The sequence below is a fragment of the Synchiropus splendidus genome, chromosome 17 (genome assembly GCF_027744825.2).
Source record: "Synchiropus splendidus isolate RoL2022-P1 chromosome 17, RoL_Sspl_1.0, whole genome shotgun sequence".
Lineage (NCBI taxonomy): Eukaryota > Metazoa > Chordata > Actinopteri > Syngnathiformes > Callionymidae > Synchiropus > Synchiropus splendidus.
In genome coordinates this window covers 19,870,001-19,891,713 of record NC_071350.1, presented here as the reverse complement: position 1 = coordinate 19,891,713, position 21,713 = coordinate 19,870,001, and the positions used below count along the sequence as shown (strand labels likewise).

General features: G+C 55.3%; 5 protein-coding genes across 14 annotated transcripts; all 5 read left to right on the top strand.

Annotated features, from left to right (window-relative positions):
* Position 1: 1 nt before the first annotated feature.
* On the top strand, positions 2 to 5,459 carry aldocb (aldolase C, fructose-bisphosphate, b). Its single transcript, XM_053846771.1, has 9 exons — positions 2 to 139; positions 2,972 to 3,088; positions 3,158 to 3,369; positions 3,554 to 3,608; positions 3,681 to 3,841; positions 3,918 to 4,001; positions 4,070 to 4,244; positions 4,316 to 4,515; positions 4,586 to 5,459. Exons 2-9 carry the CDS (start codon positions 2,977 to 2,979, stop codon positions 4,676 to 4,678), a joined length of 1,092 nt encoding a protein of 363 aa, XP_053702746.1. The 5' UTR covers positions 2 to 139; positions 2,972 to 2,976; the 3' UTR covers positions 4,679 to 5,459.
* A 123-nt stretch (positions 5,460 to 5,582) lies between these two features.
* pigs (phosphatidylinositol glycan anchor biosynthesis, class S) lies at positions 5,583 to 9,427 on the top strand. Of its 4 annotated transcripts, none has more exons than XM_053846767.1 (12): positions 5,583 to 6,053; positions 6,703 to 6,842; positions 6,916 to 7,027; positions 7,097 to 7,186; positions 7,250 to 7,341; positions 7,551 to 7,791; positions 7,856 to 7,998; positions 8,082 to 8,196; positions 8,262 to 8,407; positions 8,493 to 8,593; positions 8,663 to 8,873; positions 9,008 to 9,427. In XM_053846767.1, exons 1-12 carry the CDS (start codon positions 6,035 to 6,037, stop codon positions 9,284 to 9,286), a joined length of 1,689 nt encoding a protein of 562 aa, XP_053702742.1. In that variant the 5' UTR covers positions 5,583 to 6,034; the 3' UTR covers positions 9,287 to 9,427. The 4 variants fall into 4 exon arrangements, with proteins under 4 accessions (XP_053702742.1, XP_053702741.1, XP_053702739.1 ...); XM_053846765.1 differs by lacking the exon at positions 5,583 to 6,053 and adding an exon at positions 6,104 to 6,592; XM_053846766.1 differs by having other exon boundaries at positions 8,493 to 8,873.
* Positions 9,428 to 9,741: 314 nt separating this feature from the next.
* srsf1b (serine and arginine rich splicing factor 1b) lies at positions 9,742 to 12,259 on the top strand. Of its 6 annotated transcripts, none has more exons than XR_008412795.1 (6): positions 9,742 to 10,151; positions 10,552 to 10,736; positions 10,808 to 10,980; positions 11,079 to 11,294; positions 11,537 to 11,633; positions 11,926 to 12,259. XR_008412795.1 is itself a non-coding variant. In XM_053847103.1 (5 exons), exons 1-4 carry the CDS (start codon positions 9,961 to 9,963, stop codon positions 11,277 to 11,279), a joined length of 750 nt encoding a protein of 249 aa, XP_053703078.1. In that variant the 5' UTR covers positions 9,742 to 9,960; the 3' UTR covers positions 11,280 to 11,294; positions 11,537 to 12,259. The 6 variants fall into 6 exon arrangements, 2 of the variants coding, with proteins under 2 accessions (XP_053703078.1, XP_053703077.1); XR_008412794.1 differs by having other exon boundaries at positions 11,079 to 11,356; XR_008412792.1 differs by having other exon boundaries at positions 11,079 to 11,356; positions 11,537 to 12,259.
* A 605-nt stretch (positions 12,260 to 12,864) lies between these two features.
* On the top strand, positions 12,865 to 14,235 carry dynll2b (dynein, light chain, LC8-type 2b). The gene is made up of 3 exons (XM_053847298.1): positions 12,865 to 12,995; positions 13,539 to 13,683; positions 13,746 to 14,235. Exons 2-3 carry the CDS (start codon positions 13,552 to 13,554, stop codon positions 13,881 to 13,883), a joined length of 270 nt encoding a protein of 89 aa, XP_053703273.1. The 5' UTR covers positions 12,865 to 12,995; positions 13,539 to 13,551; the 3' UTR covers positions 13,884 to 14,235.
* Positions 14,236 to 14,957: 722 nt separating this feature from the next.
* Positions 14,958 to 21,625, top strand: heatr6 (HEAT repeat containing 6). 2 transcript variants are annotated; one of them, XM_053847832.1, is made up of 20 exons: positions 14,958 to 15,298; positions 15,723 to 15,830; positions 15,890 to 16,030; positions 16,092 to 16,207; positions 16,277 to 16,391; positions 16,467 to 16,568; positions 16,630 to 16,788; positions 16,856 to 17,067; positions 17,130 to 17,307; positions 17,366 to 17,572; positions 17,630 to 17,729; positions 18,538 to 18,905; positions 18,961 to 19,083; positions 19,145 to 19,231; positions 19,309 to 19,443; positions 19,521 to 19,643; positions 19,704 to 19,828; positions 20,637 to 20,733; positions 20,819 to 21,023; positions 21,084 to 21,625. In XM_053847832.1, exons 1-20 carry the CDS (start codon positions 15,002 to 15,004, stop codon positions 21,620 to 21,622), a joined length of 3,537 nt encoding a protein of 1,178 aa, XP_053703807.1. In that variant the 5' UTR covers positions 14,958 to 15,001; the 3' UTR covers positions 21,623 to 21,625. The 2 variants fall into 2 exon arrangements, with proteins under 2 accessions (XP_053703807.1, XP_053703808.1); XM_053847833.1 differs by having other exon boundaries at positions 15,155 to 15,298; positions 15,703 to 15,830.
* The last annotated feature ends 88 nt before the right edge of the window (positions 21,626 to 21,713 follow it).

Here is a 21,713-nt window from a genome sequence, read left to right as displayed (position 1 = left end):
GCCCCGCCCTCCGGCTCGAGCCTTTTGTAAAGGGTCACGTTGCTCTGCAGCAGAGACTCGCAGGAGACCTCAAGCTCCGCATCCTCGCTCCTCTCCGGCTCCTCTCCGGCTCCTCCTGCGCTTCACCGCCCGCCAGCCGGTAAGAAACCCTTGAACATCCCGAGTCCGGCTGCTCTAGTGGGGTTTTGGGAGGGAAATTGACAACAGGAAGGAAGGACGCGGCAGGATGACCTTCAGGGATGTGCGGTGCGGAAGAGCTTTACCGCCCGTGACATGAGCGTAACCCGTCGAAAAGACGTGCTACTTGATGGTTAGGTGCTGAAGAACTTGACGTCTGTCGTGATGAAGACGGCGGCGGTGGTCCGTGATGAGGAAGACGAGAGGTGTGGAGCCGCACGTACACATCCTCCGGAGGGGCGGGGCTGATCCGCGCGAACCATTCCAGGCACATAGACCCCAGTCTCATGCGCGCCACACGGGTGGAGGACGGCGCTCCAACCCTTGTTTTTAGACGGTGACGCGCGTCCCTCGTCAGTTTCCAAATGAGAACAAATTGTACAACTCGGTATGACGTCACTAATCTTGTGGATACTGAAGAGTACCTTGCCTTATTGGCAATATTATCCAAATGTATTGAATGAATTTGGTTGGCTCCAAACCAGAAGAGTGATGGCGACTCTTCCCTCATCATGACAGAGACAAAGGTGTGATGGTGAATATTCTGGCGCCACCATCGGCTCATTCCTTCAGAGATGTCTATCTTGAACATGATGTGTTTGCAGCACCGCTTCGTCCACAGCCCTGTCTGAAAGGACTGAAACACAGTGTCAGGAAGCTAACACTCCAAGCTCTGTGCTGCGACTGAAGCCTCACTGGAAGGAGAAGAGCAATCCATCGGTGAAGATAGTGTGGAGGCCAGCTGTGTTGGTGGAGTGACGTAGTTGCTGCTGCCTCCGAGAGGAAGGCCCCTGGTGGAGCCTCTAGCTAGTCTGATGAACTGACACCTGTTGATGTTGGGCTTCTTATAGTGACATCACTTAGTGAAGGAAAGCAAGTTCATCTCCACTTCTTCTTCATGCATTTACAATACATCCAGCCAGTGGTCTGTCCTCCGCCTGATAAGTTGCTCCTCGTGACGTCAGGTTTGAGTCCAGAAGGTCTTGATGCCGCAGTGCAGAGGTGCTATCACGTCTGTGGAGTCTGACCTTGAAGCAACAGGCTGAGAGAGAGAAGCGTCAGGATCAGTCCGCTCCATACGAGTGTGTTTGTTACACAGATGTTCATTCATGTCGATTGAAACTAAGTCCTTAGCACTTGATCAGTTCAATAGATTGTGTTTTGGCCAGAACAAATATATTTCAAATGAAAATTCATATCACATTTATGGATATTTATAATCCCAACAATTCCTTGTTTTGACAAGCGAAAGCAGAGCCACGTGGTCTGGAGGAAGCCTATGAGTTGGTTTCCATAGAGAGCAACTGTGACCGAAGCCTTCAGAGAACAACGCTGTGGACAAGTACCAACAACCAGATGACTGTGACATGTCACCATGGTGGCTGCTGGTGAGCTGTCGCAGCAATTGAAAAGAGAGACTGAGGTGTGGCACAGAAAGCAAGTGAGAAATCCAGTTTACCATACCAGGACAGGCAGAGTCTTGTCTGATGCAACAGGACGTCCGTGATGAAATGTCCCCAAGTGAAGCGTCACCGGATGACTCGTTGGTTTCCTCACCAGTGGACTCCAGGAATGTGGACGATGAATCAACCCAAGTCATTGTTTGTGTGTTAATGGGGGATCGTGTCGCAGGTTGTAGATAAACTCTGTTGTTTATGATTCCAACCATTGTTTTGTTCGGCCTGTGGAAGAGCAGCTGTCTGGCAACATTCCTCATCAGCCTGGCAAACAGTGCTGTATTTGAACGAGTCATGGTGAGCAACCATCGGCAGGAACACTTCCTGCTCCACGGCCGCTGGAGGCAGCGCCCAAGTCATCTGACTGCATGGGTGTGTCCATCAGTGCCCACGACAGTGGGCCTCCTGAGAAAGCTCTGTCCGTATTCACCGTCACGACTTGGTGGTCAGTCAGGCTCCTCTGCTCCGTGTCCCGGCTGGGTCCCAGTTGCATCAGAACATTTCTTCTCTGGTTATTTTGCGCCACCCGGGCACAGATGTGTGGAAACACGCGTCTCAGCAGAGGTTGCTCCACGCAGGTGTGGAACAAAAGATGGCAGGTATTTGCTGAGTGTGCCGGTTCTATTGTTCACTGGGCCGTCCCTGCTGCAGCAGACTGCTTCGCTGAGGTGCCCGCTCCAAAAGTTCTCAGTTTAATCTGGGGATTACCAGCCAATCGTTCTGCTGAACTTAGTCCTAACAGTCTTGAGATCCTTGAGTCGGCCTGCTGTCGCCTCTCTGCTCGCTAACTAAGTTGCATTTCATTTAAAGTTGAGCAACCCAGAGCAGGAGTGGCCGTGCTTTGGCCACCTGCCCAGCTGGCTGCAGTCACAGCTTGTTCCCTGGGACACCGCGTCAGTGGGAGTGATGTGCCGGAGGCGTCGGGAGGCCCGGGGTTCTGTCTGCGTTGCTGAGGACAGAGCATCAGGGCGGCCATCGTGGAGCGCCACAGTGGAGCTCACAGACGCGGCGTTGTGTAATACCTTTCTGCCTTTCATGGAGCAGCAGGGGAGGGGTTATGTAACCGCTGAGTTGGGAGACGACATAATCTGGGCGGCTGCGTGTGTGTGTGTGAGCACGTCGTGGCTGCCCTGGTCCTGGGATCTGAGTCTATATGAGCGAGGACGTCTTGCCGGCATGAGTCTCAAGACGAAGACAAGCTTTTGAAGTGACTACTAAGCCCCCTCGTGTGGCTGGGAGCAGACGTGGGGTCACCTCTTGTTGCATAATCTGATCCGTTCCAAACGTAAACCTGTTGTCATCCAAGACTGAGCTGAAGACATGCCTTGCTCCCGCAGCCGCCATGACTCACCAGTATCCCGCGCTGACTCCTGAGCAGAAGAAGGAGCTGCAGGACATCGCTCTGAAGATAGTGGCTCCAGGAAAAGGCATCCTGGCCGCCGATGAGTCCACTGGTACGTCTGTGTGTGTGTGTGTCGACATGGCCCTGCCGTCATGCAAACGTGCCCTGCGTGTCCCCACAGGCAGCATGGCCAAGCGCCTGAACCCCATCGGGGTGGAGAACACGGAGGAGAACAGGCGTCGCTACCGCCAGCTGCTCTTCACCGCCGACGAGCGCATCGACAAGTGCATCGGCGGAGTCATCTTCTTCCACGAGACCCTCTACCAGAGCACAGACGATGGCACCAACTTCTCCAAGCTCATCAAGGACCGTGGCATCGTGGTTGGCATCAAGGTAGAGCACCTGCTCCCGGTGACCCTCTGTGACCCGGGTTTCTCTCCGTGTTTTGCCACACACAGTCCCACTCGTGACATTTATGACAGCAACAGATCCTGTTATGAAAACAAACCGTCTCCCAGAGCAGCTTTGTTTTTCTTCCACGCTTCTCGGCTTATGTTGCGTGTTTCTGCCTCTGCAGGTGGACAAAGGTGTGGTTCCTCTGGCTGGGACCAACGGCGAGACCACCACCCAGGGTAGGGCTTCCAAACACGCCTGAAACAGGCCGCCTTGGTGTCCGGGTGGAATGAGTTTGTTCTGCCGAGCAGGTCTGGACGGACTGTCGGAACGCTGCGCGCAGTACAAGAAGGACGGAGCAGACTTCGCTAAGTGGCGCTGCGTGCTGAAGATCAGCGACACCACGCCGTCTGAACTGGCCATCTATGAGAATGCTAATGTACTCGCCCGCTACGCTAGCATCTGCCAGCAGGTGGGTGGCCGAGATCTGGTGCAGCAGGTGAAGCTCCTGGTGAGTCCCGTCACCCAACGGCTCCTTCCTCTTCCAGAATGGCATCGTTCCCATCGTGGAGCCCGAGATCCTCCCTGATGGAGACCATGACCTGAAGCGCTGCCAGTACGTCTCAGAGAAGGTAATCGCTGTCACGCGCTGCAGCCTCCTGCGAGAGCTCTTCTTAAGACCCTGCTCTCTGGGCGCCAGGTTCTGGCTGCCGTCTACAAGGCTCTGTCGGACCACCACGTGTATCTGGAGGGGACACTTCTCAAACCCAACATGGTGACGGCCGGACACTCCTGCCCCACCAAGTACAGCAACGAGGAAATCGCCTTGGCAACGGTGACTGCCCTCCGTCGCACCGTGCCCCCTGCTGTCACCGGTGAGTGACTGCTGTTGTATGTGGGCCCGTCCTGTTGGCCTTCCCCATGATGGTCCCGGTCCGCTCCGCAGGGGTGACCTTCCTGTCCGGAGGTCAGTCCGAGGAAGAAGCCACCATCAACCTCAACGCCATCAACACCTGCCCGCTGGCCAAGCCCTGGGCCTTGACCTTCTCCTACGGCCGTGCCCTGCAGGCCTCGGCCCTCAACGCCTGGAAGGGCGCCCTGGCCAATGAGAAGGCCGCCACCGAGGAGTTCATCAAGCGTGCTGAGGTGGGACCAAAGGAGCAGAGAAGAAAAGGGAGCGAGCCTTGTGAAAGACTGTCTTCCTTCTCTCCCACAGGCAAACGGTCTGGCTGCGCTGGGCAAGTACCAGTCCTCTGGGTCGGGCGCTGCGTCCGGACTGTCCCTCTACGTGGCCAATCATGCCTATTAAGCACCACCACCACCTTCCACTGTGGCCTAGATCTATAGTCTTATCTCTGCTCTGCTACCCCCGCCCCCCTCCATGGATCACAGGCCTGCGCTGTCTACTGTACTTTAGACCCCTCACTTATTGAAAAGTACATCATTAGCTTTGTGTTCATTGAAAGAAGAATATATAAAATGATAATACTGAAGGGAAAAGGCTTATTTTTGTGATCAAACCAGTGTCGAAGCGCCGCCGCGGTGAGTGAGTGGTCCAGCTGAAGCCGCCTCGCAGCATGTGCGTTGTTGATGTTCGGCTTGTGTGGGAATGCTTCCAAGCTCTTCTTCTATTCCTCCCCACCGTTGATCAAATCATGCAAAGAATCGCAGGACAAGCGGAGCTTCTTACACGGCGACAGGCCTCAGTCCACAGACCGATGATCCTTGCGTTCTCACGCTCCTAACAACACCAAGGAGACGAAGAAAGCGTCTGCGTTACCTATAACATTAGCTTGAATTTAAGCTCAGTCAATGTATTCAGTTGTGTGGAGTTGTCGATGTTTTATGATGCTCGTGTGTCATTCCCCTGCTGATCCCCTCCACCGGCCCCAGTGGAGGACCTGAGAGCATCTGCTGTTTTCTCCTTTGATGAGTGGACCAACCGCGGGGGTCGGCTGTGGGGGGGGGGGCGCTCACCGCTGTGTTGGACTACTGTGACGTGTCTGATGTCAATATTGTTCTTTAAGCACTTTGTGTGTCTAATGGTGGAGGAAAAAGATCTAAATTAAACAATAAAATATAGCAGAGATCGTGTGTTGTTTTTACACATTTCACCAGGAACCTCTCTCATGAACAGAAACACACAGTTAAAGCAAGCTGGAAGGCTCATGGAAAAAAGCCGATTCCAATCCAAACCAAGTCCATATACATGCCAGAATAAAGGACTTTATTTTGATCTTGTTTGCGAGCAGAGCACAGACTTTAATATGAGAAGGAAAATGTGACTAATATGAGAGCCCTGCGCCAGAGGCCGCAGTGAATAATGCCTCACCAAGTCATGAGAACAACACAAGTTTCACAGCTGCGAGAATAGCCGCGTCTCTCTCGGCGCATCTGTGGAAGCGTCGGTGACCAAGCGCTGCTCAGTCGCGCGTGTCGAGCCGTGAGAGTGACGTGGGCAGAGCAGTAGGGCTCACGAGAAGTGTAGCTTCGCAGCTATTATTGCTTTATATTACGAGTAATGTGCCAGGAAGCAGCATGACAATACGGTTCATTTTATTTGCTTTCGGGAGTGATAATAGTGAAGAAAAACGTGACGTTTCTAAAAGCTAAAATGGATTGGTTCAAGATGATCACGTGGTTTGAGCACCATTTCCGCTGAGAAATGGCGACCACGGAAGTGGGTGAGTTTTTTTTTATATTACTCGAATAGTGATGCCTTTTTTTGATGCGTTAAACATTCACTCACCTTTCTGACACCACAGCTGTAATATAGCGAACGACCCCGTTGAACGTTACTAACCAATCTCTATGGAACAAGTGAAAAAAGAGGCGTTGAATGTTCATTGTGAGGCAACATGGTCAAACCATGGTCTGCCTGTGCTCCAGTGCTCCTGTGCTCCTGTGCTCGTGTGCTCCTGTGCTCGTGTCGGCTTTGTTTACGCCGTGAACAACAGAGGCCCTGTTTTCATGCAGGAGTCCGTCTTCACTGTTGGATGTACCTGACCATCAAATGACCCTAACTTGTCATAAATATTGGACCCATACAAAATATAAAGAAACATATCATTCTGAGCTCATATTTCTGGTTCAAATGTTCAGACGCTGCCAACCTTGGCTGGTTCACTTGCAGTGATGACCATTGCACTTCCTTTCAGTGATGTTTTGAAATGTTTGGATCCCAATTGCTGCAGTGAGACATTACTGTCCTCGGAAGAGTTGGGTGTGTATTTATGAGCATTTTGTGTGCAATTGACCCACCAGTATGGCACGTGCACATCCATCAGGATGGAGGTGCAATGTATTTTCAAACTAGTCTCTGTTCACCTGCAGAGCGGAGGCGGGGGCAGCTGGCTGCTCTGTCCATCGCAGCAGTTGTCATCCTCATCGGCGTCCCCTTGTGGTGGCGAACAACAGAAACCTATCGCGCCTGGCTGCCGTTCAGCCAGATTAATGAGTTGACCAACCTGCAGGTGCCTAGTTTTTGAGTTCACCCAGGATATCAATCACTACTGTTTAGCTTATCACGTGCGTCTCTGTGTACAGCTGCAGCTGAGCGCTGAGGTGGAGGTGGTGTTTGCACGAGGAACCGTGACCCCTGAGCAGCAGAAGAAGTTCCCGCTGACACTGACCAAGGATGATGAACATGTTATTGATGGTTGGTATGAGTAAATAGATAAAGCTGCGTCGCCTCCACTGAGAAAATGCCATGGCAATCTGTCTCCAGGGAACACAGCTGTGCGGTACAGGTACGAGACGCGCTTTCGAACCGCGACCATCATGGAGGAGGATGCGTTGAGCCGGCCGTCTGCTGCTGGTGAGCGACTTCTGTCTGCTTCATGTGAGCTGCTGTTGCTGATCGTCATAATGGACCCCTCAGAGGCCGACCTGTCGCTGCACCTGCTCAGTGAGAGTCCGTGTGGTTCCTTGGTCATTTACGTCATCCCGGAGTCCTCGCCACTTCTCCCGCCGGTAAAACGCATTTAACCTTCCATCTCATGGAATACTGAAACCCATACATGGATAGGAATCAAACAGCATCATGGAGAGTGTTGTGGTTCCTAGTTGCTTTGGTAAAGATTCTGTGTTACACTGAAGGAGCTTTTACCATGGACAGGTTAGATGTGTGTTGGTCAACATCATCCCTGGACGACGTCCTCACACCGTTGATTCTCTCTCAGGGGGTGGATGTCTACATCGGGAAGCGGCGGACAGCTGTGCTGCGCCCGGGTGCTGCGGGCCACGCCGGGAGGTCTCTGGACAAAGTGCTGTCCCACCTGGAGCCCAGGATCACACAGATTCTGCAGGTCATGTCCTTCAGCCACTCTGACATCGCAGCTGCGCTCAGCGACCGAGTCAGGCTCAGTCCCACCAACAAAAGGAGCAAAGCCGACAGCATGAGAGCCTTCAAGTCCAGTCCAGGTTGGTGCGAGTCCCGGTGGTGGAGAACAGACTGCCCATCGTCTCCCCCCTCTTTGCTTCATAGGTTACGAAATCACCTTCAGTCTGTTGAACCCTGACCCCAAATCGCACCGCCTCCACTGGGACATCGAAGGTGCGGTGCAGAGCTACATCCAGCCGATGCTCTCCAAGCTGTCTCCGGTGGCAAATTTCAGCATCGACTCGCAGGTAACCGCAGCTTGAATTGAATCATCAGTCAGCGGCAGAGGCCCAGATCTGATCTTGTTCCGGTGCTTTCTCTCGCTCTCCAGATCCTCTACTACGCCATGCTGGGTGTCAACCCCCGCTTCGACAGCAGCCACAGGAAGTACACGCTCAGCGCCGACAGCTTGGCCCACGTCATCAACCCTGTGGAGGCCAGACTGGGTGCGAGCAGCCTCCACGGAGATGACATGTCCTTCCTCCACTCACTGCTTGTGGTTTGATTGTAGGATCCAACGCGGCCTCCTCCAACCCGGTGCTGAACTTCCTGCTGTACGTCCCAGATGCCCACCATTCTCCTCTTCACATCCGTGACCACAGGAAGCAGGAAGTGCCTTCAAACGCGTTTCACTCCCCTCGCTGGGGCGGCATCATGGTACCAGTCACGTCTGGGGATTATTGTAGTCACCCCGCTGTACTGACGTCCCGGGACGTGACGACTTTGCTTGTGACATGTGAAGGTTTACAACGTCAATGATGAGTATGGACCGGAGGCGGAGCTGCCGGTAGATCTCAACATAGACATGGCCAGAGTCATGGGGGTCTTCCTGGCCCAGCTGCGGTGGGTGGCGACGTACCTGCGGTTTTTCCTCTCAAAAGGCATGACTCATTTGCCGCCCTGTGTTGCCAGGCTGCTGCTGGGCGTGCAGTCGGCCACGCCTCCTCAGGGCTTCCTGCTGGAGCCGTGCGGCAGCGCGGGACTGGCCGACTGGGAGCTGGACCGCCTCATGTGGACTCGCAGCGTGGAAAACATTGCAACTGCAACTATGAGCGTCACCTCGCTGGCACAGCTGCTGGACCAGATCGGCAACATTGTCATCAACGATAACATCGCGCAACAGGTGCCGTACTGTCGCCATGGCGGTGTGGGAAAAGTGCGCCACCGCTCGTTCGACCGGTGTTTCGTCGTCACCAGTCCTGTGAGCGTTTCACTGCCTGTTTTCTCCATCAACACGAGCTGTTTTTGCTGCCGCAGGTGTCCAGCGCCGTCGCCTCGCTGCAGCTGGCCGTGGCTGAGCTGGAGTCTGCGAACGTGGCCTTCGCGCTGCAGTACAGTAAAGAGGCCACGCTGGCGTCTGAGCGAGCCTTCTTCGACCCCTCGCTGCTCCACCTCCTCTACTTCCCCGACGACCAGAAGTTTGCCATCTACATCCCGCTCTTCCTGCCCATGTGTGTTCCCATCCTGCTGTCGCTGCTCAAAATACTGTCCGAGGTTCGAAAGAGACGCAGAGAAAAACAAACCAAAAAGGAATGAGTAGTTCCTGCTCAGTTTGGGATTGTTTCATTCAGCTCTTTGTTGTTTGCGTGACGTCGTCCCACGCTGGACATTTAAGGACTTGAATGTGAGCATTTTGGTTTTTTTATTTAAGTTATTGACAAATAAAGGCGTTTTAAGGGTGTGACTTCCTCCTCAGTGTTGCAGTTTATTTGCCCAGGTTTTAAAATGCAGACTCTCATGTAAACCTGGACCATCACTTCTTTCCAAGTGTCCCTCCAAACATGAAGCAGACCATAGTCCTGGTTACTCATGGGGATCAAGTTGTCTGCCAGACAAGGTCGCATCGCTGACCAATCTATGTCTGATTAGGTTCAACGAGTGACTGCCCAACACCGGCCTCTTGCGGGGGGGTAGTGGTGTAGTGACACTCCGGTACCGCAGGTGGCAGCATGCGCCCCCTCGACTCGCAGAACAGCGCCACAGCTCCGCGAATAAAGGGATGCTTGGCGGAAAGTAGCGCACACACTCGGGTTAGCTTTGTGGACGCGGTCGTTTTTACGTCTTCTGCGGCTCGTCCTGGGGTTTAGGAACGTCCCGGGCTTCGTTGCGCAGTCTTTCGGTCGCGTCGCGTCATCGCAGCGTGTTTATAGCCGCCAGTTGGCCCGCTGCTGCGCGCTAGCTTCGAAGCTCCACCACGCATTGTGTCCATCATGTCTGGGGGTGTCGTTCGAGGACCCGCGGGAAGTAACGACTGTCGGATTTACGTGGGCAACCTTCCTCCGGATATACGATCCAAAGATGTGGAGGATCTCTTCTACAAATACGGAATGATCCGCGACATCGACCTGAAGAATCGACGAGGAGGACCGCCGTTCGCCTTTGTGCAGTTCGAGGACCCGAGGTGAGCTTCCTGCGGAGCCGGCCTCCGCACGCTCCCTCCACAGTCCTGCTCCACGACTTCAGCCAGAATTCCCTTCTTTGTGACCCTCGTGCTCTGAAGCCTTCAGAGGCGCGCTGGATTGTTGCTTTCGTTTTGGTCTTTCCTGCGTCGAAGTTCGTGAAGCGCCGGGGACTTTTGAACTCTCTTGGTTTCTCCACGTGTTCTCTCCCAAACCTGTAAAACCAAGCTCCGATCCTCGCCTCTAAACGCCACAGAGTTGAAACGATCGCTATATTTTATGTCGCTTTTCGTGGACTCTGTGATAACAATGGAGCTTGTGTAGAAATGGCGTCTGAATAGTTAGTAACCAGAATATGTTTGTGTATTGTTTGCAATGGCACTGATCCTTTCTGTTGCGCAGGGATGCAGAGGATGCGGTGTACGGCAGAGATGGCTACGACTACGATGGCTACCGTCTGCGTGTGGAGTTCCCTCGCAGTGGAAGAGGAGGGGGCGGTGGGGGCGGAGGTGTTGGGTCAGCGGGACCCCCAAGGGGACGATATGGACCCCCATCGAGACGCTCGGAGCACAGAGTCGTGGTGTCCGGTAAGTTCGGAGTTGGAGGTGTGTCATGGCTTCCCTCAGGGTTGGGGTCTGATGGGGTGTTTTACCCGCAGGTCTCCCACCGAGCGGCAGCTGGCAGGACCTGAAGGACCACATGCGAGAGGCGGGTGATGTCTGTTACGCTGATGTGAACCGCGATGGCAGCGGAGTGGTGGAGTTTGTTCGCAAAGAGGACATGACTTATGCCGTCCGGAAATTGGACAACACCAAGTTCCGCTCCCATGAGGTATGTAGCGCCACACACAGGCTCAGAACGAGGAGGAAATGATCCGGTAACTGGTGCCGTGGCCCGTAAGACCAACGCCGACTTGTGTGCGTCTCCAGGGAGAGACCTCCTATATCCGCGTGAAGACCGACGGCCCTCGCAGCCCGAGCTACGGCCGCTCCAGGAGCCGCAGCCGCAGCAGAAGCAAGAGCCGCTCCCGCAGCTACTCCCCTCAGCGCAGCAGAGGATCTCCGCGCTACTCTCCTCGACGCTCTCGCTCCCGCTCCCGTTCCCGCTCCCGCTCCAGATCCCGCACCTAGAGCCGCCGGACCAAAGTGATGACCGTCCTCAGAGCCTCTTCATCTGACAGACATCTGCCCTCCACACATCACTTTTGGTTGCGAGCTTTCATTTGCCATCCCTCCCTCCCCTCTCCCTCCCCTCCCCACTCAACCATCACCTACATGTCTGCTCTACTTGACTGTGCTTAGCTGCTTTATTCTGTTTGTCCAAGAGACGTGTAGCTTTCTGAAGGATACACACATGTGCTCTGACCTTCTTTTGTGTCTCTCTGTAGAGATCAAAGAAGCGTTGTAGGATGGGATCAGAGGAGTCAGTTCAAATTAGGATTAACAGATGGAGGAGGAAGAGAAGGAGGATAATGGCACCCAATGGTATGATAGTTGTGCCTTGTGTCAATTGTAAATCTGCTTTTGAGGCTGTTGAGTTTTCCTTCGGTGACATGGTTCGATCTCCCAGTGGTGATGTCTGTGTGAGTCGGGGTTGGAGAGCCAGAGGTCGCCCTCCAGCTCCTCAGTGAATGTTTTCTTTTCTCCTCTTTCAGGATTTGCTATGTCGACGTTTTGGTTCTTAACATCTTTGTAGATTCATCTGAGATCTTTTTTATCATGTGAAGGTGTGATTCTAACTCGCCTCCTTCTCTTTGGTTCTGCTGGTATTCTGAAGGTTTGGACTGGGCTCAGAGTCTACCCATTCCGGAGCCGGATCAGATTAGGATTAGGCCTGAGGATGGATACATGGAGCAGGATTACGGGATGTTTTTTTTTTTCTTTTTCTCCTTTTTACCAGGGAGGATCTCAATTCAGGCGCCTGCCACTAACTTACCGTCCAGTGGAATTTGAAATTGTTAGCTGGTCGAGCGAATTGGCCTTGAAAAACCAACAGCATGCAGTTTTTTTAGACATTTTTCCCAATTTTTTGTTCATTAAAAAAGCTGCGATCAAAGCCAGGAGGAAGGCTGGGAGGTGCAGGACGGAGCCACACCAGTGGGGGAAATGGCGGGGGGGAGGGGAAATGACCGCGATGTGGTATGTATCTTTTTCTTAGGTCTCTTTTCATCAGTACAATCTTGTACCGTAATGCTTTGTTCTCTTTTAATAAAACTGGAGTTGAACTGCTGTGTGGGTTTGTTGGACACATCGCTGCATGTCGGCGCTGGGTTTGGTTCAGACCAGGATGGTGGCTCCGGTGTGGAGGTGGTTCCCTGACGGTCTCCAGTGGTGCCATAGACGGACCTTCACATTGTGAAGAACATGGTCATCATGTTCTCGCTGACGTCCACAAGCTGACGGAGCCACGGTTGTACGCTGGAGACCCAGTCACGTGACCGGTCCATCACGCTGCTGAAGTTTGTTGCCTGAAGCTGGATTCGAACCCGTAACTTCCTCGCCGTTAACCAGAGAACAATAAACCGCGACACCGGATGTGAGCAACGGTGGTTGCCGGTATGACGTCACGATTGCTCAGCTTGTGAATCCTAACCATTAAATCCATGTCGATCACGTCCAAGTTGATCAATAACCGCGTTGCATTGTGGGTGGAAACAGGATGCCGCCGCTGTGCGCGAGCGAAAGACGCTGTCAGCCGCGTGCGTTCTGCGCCGCAGCCAATCAGGGGACGGATGTGAGGTAAAGGGGGCGGGGCCGACCACCGCGTGCTTCTTTCCATAAAAGCGGATCGTGGGCTGCAGAAACGCTCTACTGCACTGTGGACCTTGGAAGCCGTGTTCCCCCCAGGTGAGTGGGGAGACCGTCTCTGGGTGACGGGCTGTGAAGTGAGGCGACAGGTGAGCGCTGCTCGCACCTGCGGGCGCCATCATGGCGACCGTGTCCAGTCTGTCAAACGTGTTCCGCGGTGTCTCGTGACTTCTCTCCAACTGGATCCGCCTGGACTCCTCCACAGGTGCCGGCGCGACTGCTGCGCGGGGGGGGGCGGTGTTAGCTCTAGACTGGGAATAGATTTGGTTTGTTGCTACTTTGTTTCTGCACCAACCTTCAGAAAGGACCAGGTTTGGCTTTGACCGTGTCCCTGACCAGGGAAACTGGTCTGGTCTGGTCTGCCTCCTTCCTTGGAAGAGCCAGGTCTCCTTTTACCTTCCAACCTAGTAGCAAAGCACCATAGTCTTGGTCCACCCTCTGCTCCAAAACACGAACCCGCCCTGGGCTCCTCTTGGTTCCACGGGTCTGGGCCATCACACCTGACGTGTAGGACGTGTAAATCTTCAAAACTGGCCCAGAGCGTGTGAACGTCCCCCTCAGACCTGTGTCTCTCTGGTTCAGTCGACCCGCCACGATGTCGGACAAGAAAGCCGTGATCAAGAATGCCGACATGTCGGAGGAGATGCAGCAGGACGCCGTGGACTGCGCCTTGCAAGCGATGGAGAAGTACAACATTGAGAAGGACATCGCTGCCTATGTGAAGAAGGTAGAGTCCCCACTGACTGAGTCTTCCTCGGCGCACCTCTCACTGAGCTGTGATCTTTGCAGGAGTTTGACAAGAAGTACAACCCCACGTGGCACTGCATCGTCGGACGGAACTTCGGCAGCTACGTGACCCACGAAACCAAACACTTTATCTACTTCTACCTCGGCCAAGTGGCCATCTTGCTCTTCAAGTCGGGCTAAGGAGCCTCCAGAACTGCCTTTTTATTGAGCCTTTAAATTCTGTGTCTCGCTGTACCTTTGCTGTCGGACCTGCAGACGCGCCTACCTCCTGCTGTTTTGCTTTCTGTCCACGACCTCTGGCGCGGCTCTGCTCGTAAACAATGCACTTCACTCTGGACCGACCCTCGTTTCCTGACTCGTTGGTGGATATTATTTGGACCAGGTACATGATTTCAGACGGGTCTGTGTACGCTAACTTATTTTTTTTCACGTCAGAAAAGCAACAGGAACGTTTTTGTTGAAATGCCTTAATTTTCAATTGTGACAGCATGAATGACACTGCTGACTGTTGCTCCTTAATAAAGAAATGTCTTTGAAAGCTGGACTGCTTCACCTTTTATTGCAGGTGTCACTTGGCGCTTCTGCTGGTGCTTTGATGTGTGGTGGGGTGCGGGGATCCAGCGGAGGTCAAGGTGAGCACCGTGGTTTGATGCTTGTCACAGACACACGCTCGCCAGGGTCGCTGGCCTTTGCTGCGGCCAGACTCTTGTGGAAGCAACTCTGGGTTTGGAGCAAAGCTTTTTAAACACTCTGAAGCTGTTCCAGTGACATGGAACAAAGAAACCTAGTCTCTGCAGGGACAGAAACTAGTTTTCTCCTGGATCATGGACCATATTAGACGCTTATTCAGTTGGAAAGAAATACTGAATATGTCGAACGGATCTGATATGATAAAAGCAAAGTAATTCTTGATCTGCTGTCCTGTGTCCACCTGAGAAGGACGTTCTGCGCCAGAATCTCGGAGGAGATGCGGCAGGATTCTGTGTTTTCCTGAGAGATGCTGAAGTTCGTGGCTTAAATGAGAGTTTTACAACAAGTCTGCCCTCACGTGACACTGTGTTGTTGCATGGAATTAACACAGCTCATAGTGTTTTGTTTGGCCTTGACAAAGCGGCCATCTGAATTCTTATCCTTAACTCAAGCACTGGAATCCACGTTTGTTCTTCACATCGTGCAACAAAACATGCAGCTCTAGTATTGTCCACTGGATGGCAGTAATGAATTGAAATAATGGAAGAGAAGAAGAAGGCGACCCGGATGTCAGCAGAATTACTTCCGCTGAAGGCGTTCCAGGCATCATGTCGTCAGAAGCCGGGGTGTTGCTGTCTCCGGCTTCCATCGGTCGTAGCGATGCTCCTGTGTTTCCAGCGGTGCCGCTGTCGGCGGACGCCGCCCCGTTCAGCCCGCAGGAGCAGCCGCGGTGGAGCAGCGCTGCGTCCGGCGCGGAGCGGCACTTCTTCCGGTGCGGAGCCAAACTGCGGACGCTGCGGGCGGACTCGGAGCAGCTGCGGGAGGAGCTCAACTCGCTGTTCGACCAGATCATCTCCGAAAACTACAACACCTCCGCCGACCCGAGCGTCAACATCCGACCTGAGGTACGGTGACAGCGGGTGGTGGAGGTGGGCTGACCCCCGAACCTCGGCACAGGAGGCTGGGGCTGCTTCTGTTAGCAGTGCTGGGGGAGAAACGCAAGGTTAGAGCTGCTGGTTGTTGCAGCCAAGCGGTGATGAAAGATGATCTGATGCAGGCGGTGCTTGTCCTGCTGCCCGCTGACCTGCACTGGAGCCTCAGTCTTCTGAGCTCCAGGCTGCCAGGTGTTGTCAGCAGCGCTGTGACATGCAAACTGGTGAGGCGCCTCATCATGTTGTGTGACGGTACACGCGCTTAACTTTCTAAAACCGATTGTCTACCATCTGCACACGGATCACCACTTTTTGAGTGTAGAGTGCACCGCTCAGACGAGCTGAGCGCGTGAACCTTCCATGTTCCTCCTCAACAGTCCAGGTGGCTGTGTTGCAGGAGGTGTGTGTGCTGCTCCAACACGCCAGCCGACTGGTGCCGCTGACCCAAGAGCACCTGCTGGTCAAACTGTGCCGACTCATCCACCACCTTCTCAATCAGCTCAAGGTGAGGCGCCGGCCTTCCTGCCGTCCTGGGGTGGTGCTCACCTGTTGGTTCCTTCCAAGGTCATCATGGACGAACAGACCCTGGAGGTGCTCTTGAACTACGTCACCAGCGCCTTGAGAGTCTGCAGCGCCTGGACGCACTCCAGCGTCCTGCTGGCTCTCTCCACCGTGGTGTACGGGAACGGACCACAGTGCCATCGGGTGAGTGCTCCCGCCGTCCACCTCGTCTCCCGCTCAAGCCTCCGTGGTGTCCTCTTGCTAGCACCTGGGCACTTTACTGGGCGACGACGGCGTCCTGCTGCGCTACAGTGCTCCTGCTCAGTCGGACGTGGAGCTGAAGCACGTGGCGCTCAAATGTTTGGCCAGCGTTTGCCTCAGGTGAGGGTTGGTGAAGAGCAGGTCACTGTATGGTGAGCAGAAAACCACCGGCAACCGTTTTGTCGCCAGGATCCCTGGTCAGCCGCCGCTGGACGATCAATACCGAAGCATCTGTTTCAAAGTCTTCCTGAAGACGCTGCAGTCCCCCAGATCCCCGGACACCGACGAGCTCTTTCACTGCATGGTACGGTCCTGGCCCACTTTCATCACGGAGTCGAGGCGCAGTGACATCATGGCCTGTGATGCATGTGACGTGCAGGTGGTCCAGGCTGCTCTGAAGGGGCTGCAGTATTGTCTCTCTGGAGGGAAATGGAAATTTGTGGCAGCAGACGAACTGGGATTCCTCCTGGCTGCTCTGAAGGTGAAATGAGAACATGACTGGAAACAGGAGGCGGCAGCTGAAGGTGAGATGTTTCCTGCAGAGGCTGATGTTCCAGGGATCTCCGGGGGTCAACGTGGACTGGGCTGCGGTTCTCCACCCGGTTCCTCTACCCCCGTACGAGAGTCGCTCGGCCAGCAAGTGTGTGGAGGCACCCAAACCACCTCAGGTGTCCAAGGCTGCCGCTGGACCCGGAAAACAGGTGAGGTGACGCCTGCGTCCCTCCGTTTGTGTTCCGACTCTGAGTGTCTTCTCAAACACATGTCAAGAATAAGAAGAGGAAATCCAAAGGGAAGGGGAAGAAGACGAGCAGCGAGGAGGGAGAGGAGGACGAGGGCGAGGTGGCGGCCGAAGCCCCGCACGCCGCGCTGAGGCGCCCCCCTCTCTCCCCGGCTGCACCCACCTTTTACCCCTCCTGGAAACAGAACACATCCGACTCTGAGTTTTCAGACCCAGAAGGAGGAGCCCAGGGCAAACTGAGGTATCTGCGGAGAGTTGAGTCCTGACAACCCCTGCGTGTTGACAGCCTGCGCTCTCCTGCAGACTGTACCACGCTGGCATGCGACAGGGGGCGCTGCACTGCCTGCTGGCGGTGGTGAAAGGCGTGGAGAAGCGGACGCTGTACGGCTACTGGTCCTCCTTCATCCCCGACGCTCCCGTCGCCGGAGGGACGCCGGCGCTCAGCCTGCTCACCGTGGTGCTGAAGGACCCGTCGCCGAAGGTAGTGTTCCGCTCCGAGTCCAGACCCTGAGCGCCCCATTGAACCACTGCATCCGCAGGTGCGCACGGCCGCGCTGCAGGTGCTGGCCTCCATCCTGGAGGGCTCCCGGCAGTTTCTGGCCGTAGCCGAAGACACAGCATCGCCGCGTGCCTCCTACACGCCCTTCTCCTTCACCCTGGCCGCCGCCGTCCGGGAACTGCACCGCTCCCTCAGCCTGGCGCTGCTGTCGGAGACCTCGCCGCAGACGCTCACTCAGGTCATCAAGGTACCCACCCTCCCAGCTCCCTGTGGAGACTCGGCGACTAAACCTGCTGTGTTTCAGTGCCTCGCCAACCTGGTGTCCAACGCTCCCTACCACCGTCTCCGGCCGGGTCTGCTGAGCCCGCTGTGGAGGCAGATCTGCCCCTTTGTTCGCCACCGAGGTTTGTGACTTCACACGCTGCCAGGCTTTTAGCTAGGATTCTGAAACAGGACGTCCAAAACCCCGTCCTCAACCCATATCCCCGCCCCTAGCCCCGCACCCTCCCACCACACCATGTCAATGACTGACAACTCACAACTTGCTTTGTAAAAAACACAGCTGTAAACATCTGTTTGCACCAAAGTAACTTGATAAACAACAAATAAACAAGCATCTGAGTCAAATAAGAAATGTTAACAGCCAGTAACTGTTGCCATGGTAACACTAAGATGCAGGGTCCCTGGGCAGCTGTTTTACTGGACTGACCCTCATTCATTATAACAATAAGAACATTTCTATAATGATTCTTTCCCTCACTACGGGCAAGGTGGGGGGCGCCAAATATTCCTCCCATTAGAAAGCAATGAGTTTGTTTTGAAGTTTGGAACTGATCTGCGGTTTCCTCCTGACATCCCATCAACAGCAGCTTCCATGCCGCCAGTGTCGCCAGATGACGGCGGTAAACAAATATGGCGACCGCGATGGCCAAAATACATCTGATAAAGGTTCAAGAATGTGTGAATTTGGATCATATTCACCGGGCGGAAACACAATTGAATGTAAAGCAGTGAGATGGCACTGAGAGTTGGGCATTATACAGGCACTAATAACACATTTAGGGCGTCCTGCTCAGGAAACAGGGCGTCCGGTTTGGAGTGCTGGAGGGCAGACAGTTTTCCATGTTTCGCAGTTTAGACACCCTCTAGCTAAAAGGCTGCACGCAGCAGCTGGAGCAGGAGCTCAAGTGTGGGTCTCATCCCTGCCAGCAGAGGTCAACGTGCGAGTGTCTGCGCTGACGCTGTATGGCGCTCTGGTCTCCACGCAAGCGCCGCTTCCTGAGGTGCAGCTCCTCCTCCAGCAGCCAGAGGGCAGCAGCGCCGCGGGCTCCTTCTCACCCCAGGACTCGGCCCTCAGCTGGAGACAGAGAAGCTCCGCATCTCCATCCAAGCGCACCCCGAACCCTGCGTCCCCCCACCTGTCCCGCACGCCGGGCGAAGGGGACGGCTCGTCCCCGTGGCTGTTGCGGCTCTGCGTAGCTCTGGTGACGCAACCGCGGAAGGAGTCGCCGGACAGCGAGGCGGCGGGACCAGCAGGGGGCGCCCTGGAGCCGTCGCCGGTGCGACTGGAGGCTCTGCAGGTGCGGTCAGGTCCGTCCTGAGAAGGTGGCGGTGAGTGACGGCTGTCGTCCTCAGGTGCTGTGTCTCCTGGTGAAGGGCTACGTGTCGCTGGTGCCCACCTGTCTGTCGGAGGTGGGGCAGATGTGCGCGCGCTGCCTAGAGGAGAGCGACCCCTCCATACAGCTGCACGGCGCCAAGGTAAAGCCGCCGCCACTCGCCGCACTCCTCCACCTCTCTGACCAATGCTGTGGTCCTCCAGCTGCTGGAAGAACTGGGGACGGGAATCATCCAGCAGTACCGAGCGGAGAGCCACACCCCCGAGAGCGTCCGGGTCCCCGTCACGCAGGTGCGTCCTCAGCACGGCGCCAGGAGAGGCTCCGGAGTCACGCCGCTGTGTGTGTGTGTGTGTGTGTCCGGCTTCAGGTGGTCCAGTTCTGGTCCGACGTCCTGAGCGGTCCGCTGAACCGAGCCCTGCAGAACGAGCAGCACCACATGCTGCAGAAGAGCGCCTGCGACGCGCTGTCCTCCATCCTGCCGCAGGCCTTCGCTCAGCTGCCCGTGAGTCTCCGCCCACCGCTGCAGCCGCAGCTCCTGCTCCTCAGCCTCAGCGTGTGTGTGTGCGCCTCCCCCTGCAGGACAAGACCCAGCTGATGTGCATCACCATGGTGATGGGCCTCACCTACAGCGAGGACACGCTGGTCAAGCGCGCCGCCGTCCGCACCCTGGGCGTCTACATCTTGTTTCCGTGCCTCAGAGAGGTGCGAGTCGTGGCTTGGTGGCGGAAGCCAGAGCTTGTTTGAACCCTGCTCTGCTCTCAGGACGTGATGTTCGTGGCAGACACAGCCAACACCCTCCTGGCTGCGCTGGAGGACAAGTCTCCCAACGTGCGGAGCAAGGCGGCCTGGTCGCTGGGGAACCTGACCGACGCCCTCATCATGAACAAGTGAGCCTCGATTCCTCTCACTGGTTCACGTCAGGCTTCTGTCTGGGCTTCAAGTGAAGGCTGTTCATGGTTTCCTTGGCCCTTTAGTTTTGTAGTATCCTTAACTGCCATATTTTCCCGGCTATGAGCTGCTACTTTTTTCTCGCGGTCTGAACCCTCCGGCTAATATATGGATGTTTACTGGGGATGCGCCGATCCATCGGCCACCGATTATGAAAGGCTGATCTCGGCGTGATAGGTGAATGTCGCTCACCGCCTGTCATTGCTGATCATGTGACAGCCGGCGCTCTGATGAAGCTCCGCCCCCGGTTTGTGATGCGTCCGCTCCTCCCTGTGACTCGCCATCCTGCAGCGCATGCATGTTAAAAGGCATCACCACCTTGAATTCAATATGATATATATATATCTATATATATGCGCTCAAATGGCGCTGTTTTTGCACGCGTGTCCACAGCTCTGCCAACAGAGACGATCTACTGGAGGGTGAACGCAGCGCATTTTCAACACTTGGTGAGGAGTTCATGACTCCAGTTCAGAACACTGTGTTTCATGAGTCAGTTACGATCACAAGAAGTGATCCTCATTTTCCACAGCGCAGACAGCACCAGTGCTCCGGTGGCTCATGGACCAAAAATATGGATTTTCCTTCTTACGTTTGGTGGGTGCGGCTAATACTCCGGTGCGCTCTATAGTCCGTGAAATATGGTAGTTTTTTGACTTGTTTGACTCAAGTTGAACGACGCTGTTTGTCCGTGGCCTCTGGTGTGGTTGGAAGGGGTGGAGCCTGACTCGTGGTGTGTTGTGTCAGGGAGAGTGTGGGCGCGGAGTTTCAGGAGGAGCTGTCCGACATGCTGCTGCTGAAGATGCTGCAGGCCGCCACCCGAGCTGCTGCAGACAAGGAGAAGGCGAGTCTCCTTCCCCCCACTCGCTTCTGCTAGGGGCGTCTCGTTCCGTTTTGGATGTTGAGTTGGATTTTGCCTTGTGTCACAGATCAAGAGCAATGCCATGCGAGCGCTGGGGAGCCTGCTGCACTTCCTGCGTGAGAGTCAGCTGACCAGACCTGCCTTCCAGCGTCCGACGGAGGACGCTGTCCAAGCGCTGGTCCAGAACGTGCAGTCGGCGGCCGTCATGAAGACGCGCTGGAACGCCTGCTATGCTCTGGGAAATGCCTTCCGGAACCCGGCGCTGCCCCTGGGTGAGTGTCGCCGTGGCCAGCGGGGTGACGTCACGCTGCCTCACGCCTCTGTCCTCGCAGGCTCGGCGCCCTGGTCCCACCATGCCTTCGCCGCCCTTTGCCACGTGGTCACCTCCTGCACCAACTTCAAAGTGAGGATCAAGTCGGCGGCCGCCCTGGCCGCGCCCGCCCGCCGCGGCTGCTACGGCGACTCGGAGAGCTTCGCCAGCATCTGCCGCTCGCTGGCCAGAGCCTACCACAGCAGCAAGGACGCCAACGACTTCCTGGAGTACTGCTACAGCGACAGCCTGAGACACACCATCTCACACGCGCTGCTGCATCTGCTGGCCGTCAGCGGGCCACAGGACGCTGCCGCCCTCGCAGACCTGCTGGGCGGCGAGGAGGGCCCCGGCATCCAGGAGCACCTGGTCAAGTACCTGAGGGCTGAGGAGGGAGGGGAGGGGCAGGAGGGCGGCGCAGGAGACACCTTCAGTCCTCAGCAGAGGCTCCAGGACGTGAGGCGGACGCTGGCGCGCCTGCAGGGGGACGCTGCGGCGCCCGACACACACGTGCTGCTGGGGTTCTTACAGCAGCTGCTGAAGGCTTGTGAGGAGCTGTGAGGAGCAGCTTTTCAGACCAGTGTGGCCTCCTGACGAGGAAACACCTTCTTTTAGTGTATTTTATGTTCCTATCCACCGACCCTCGTGTGGT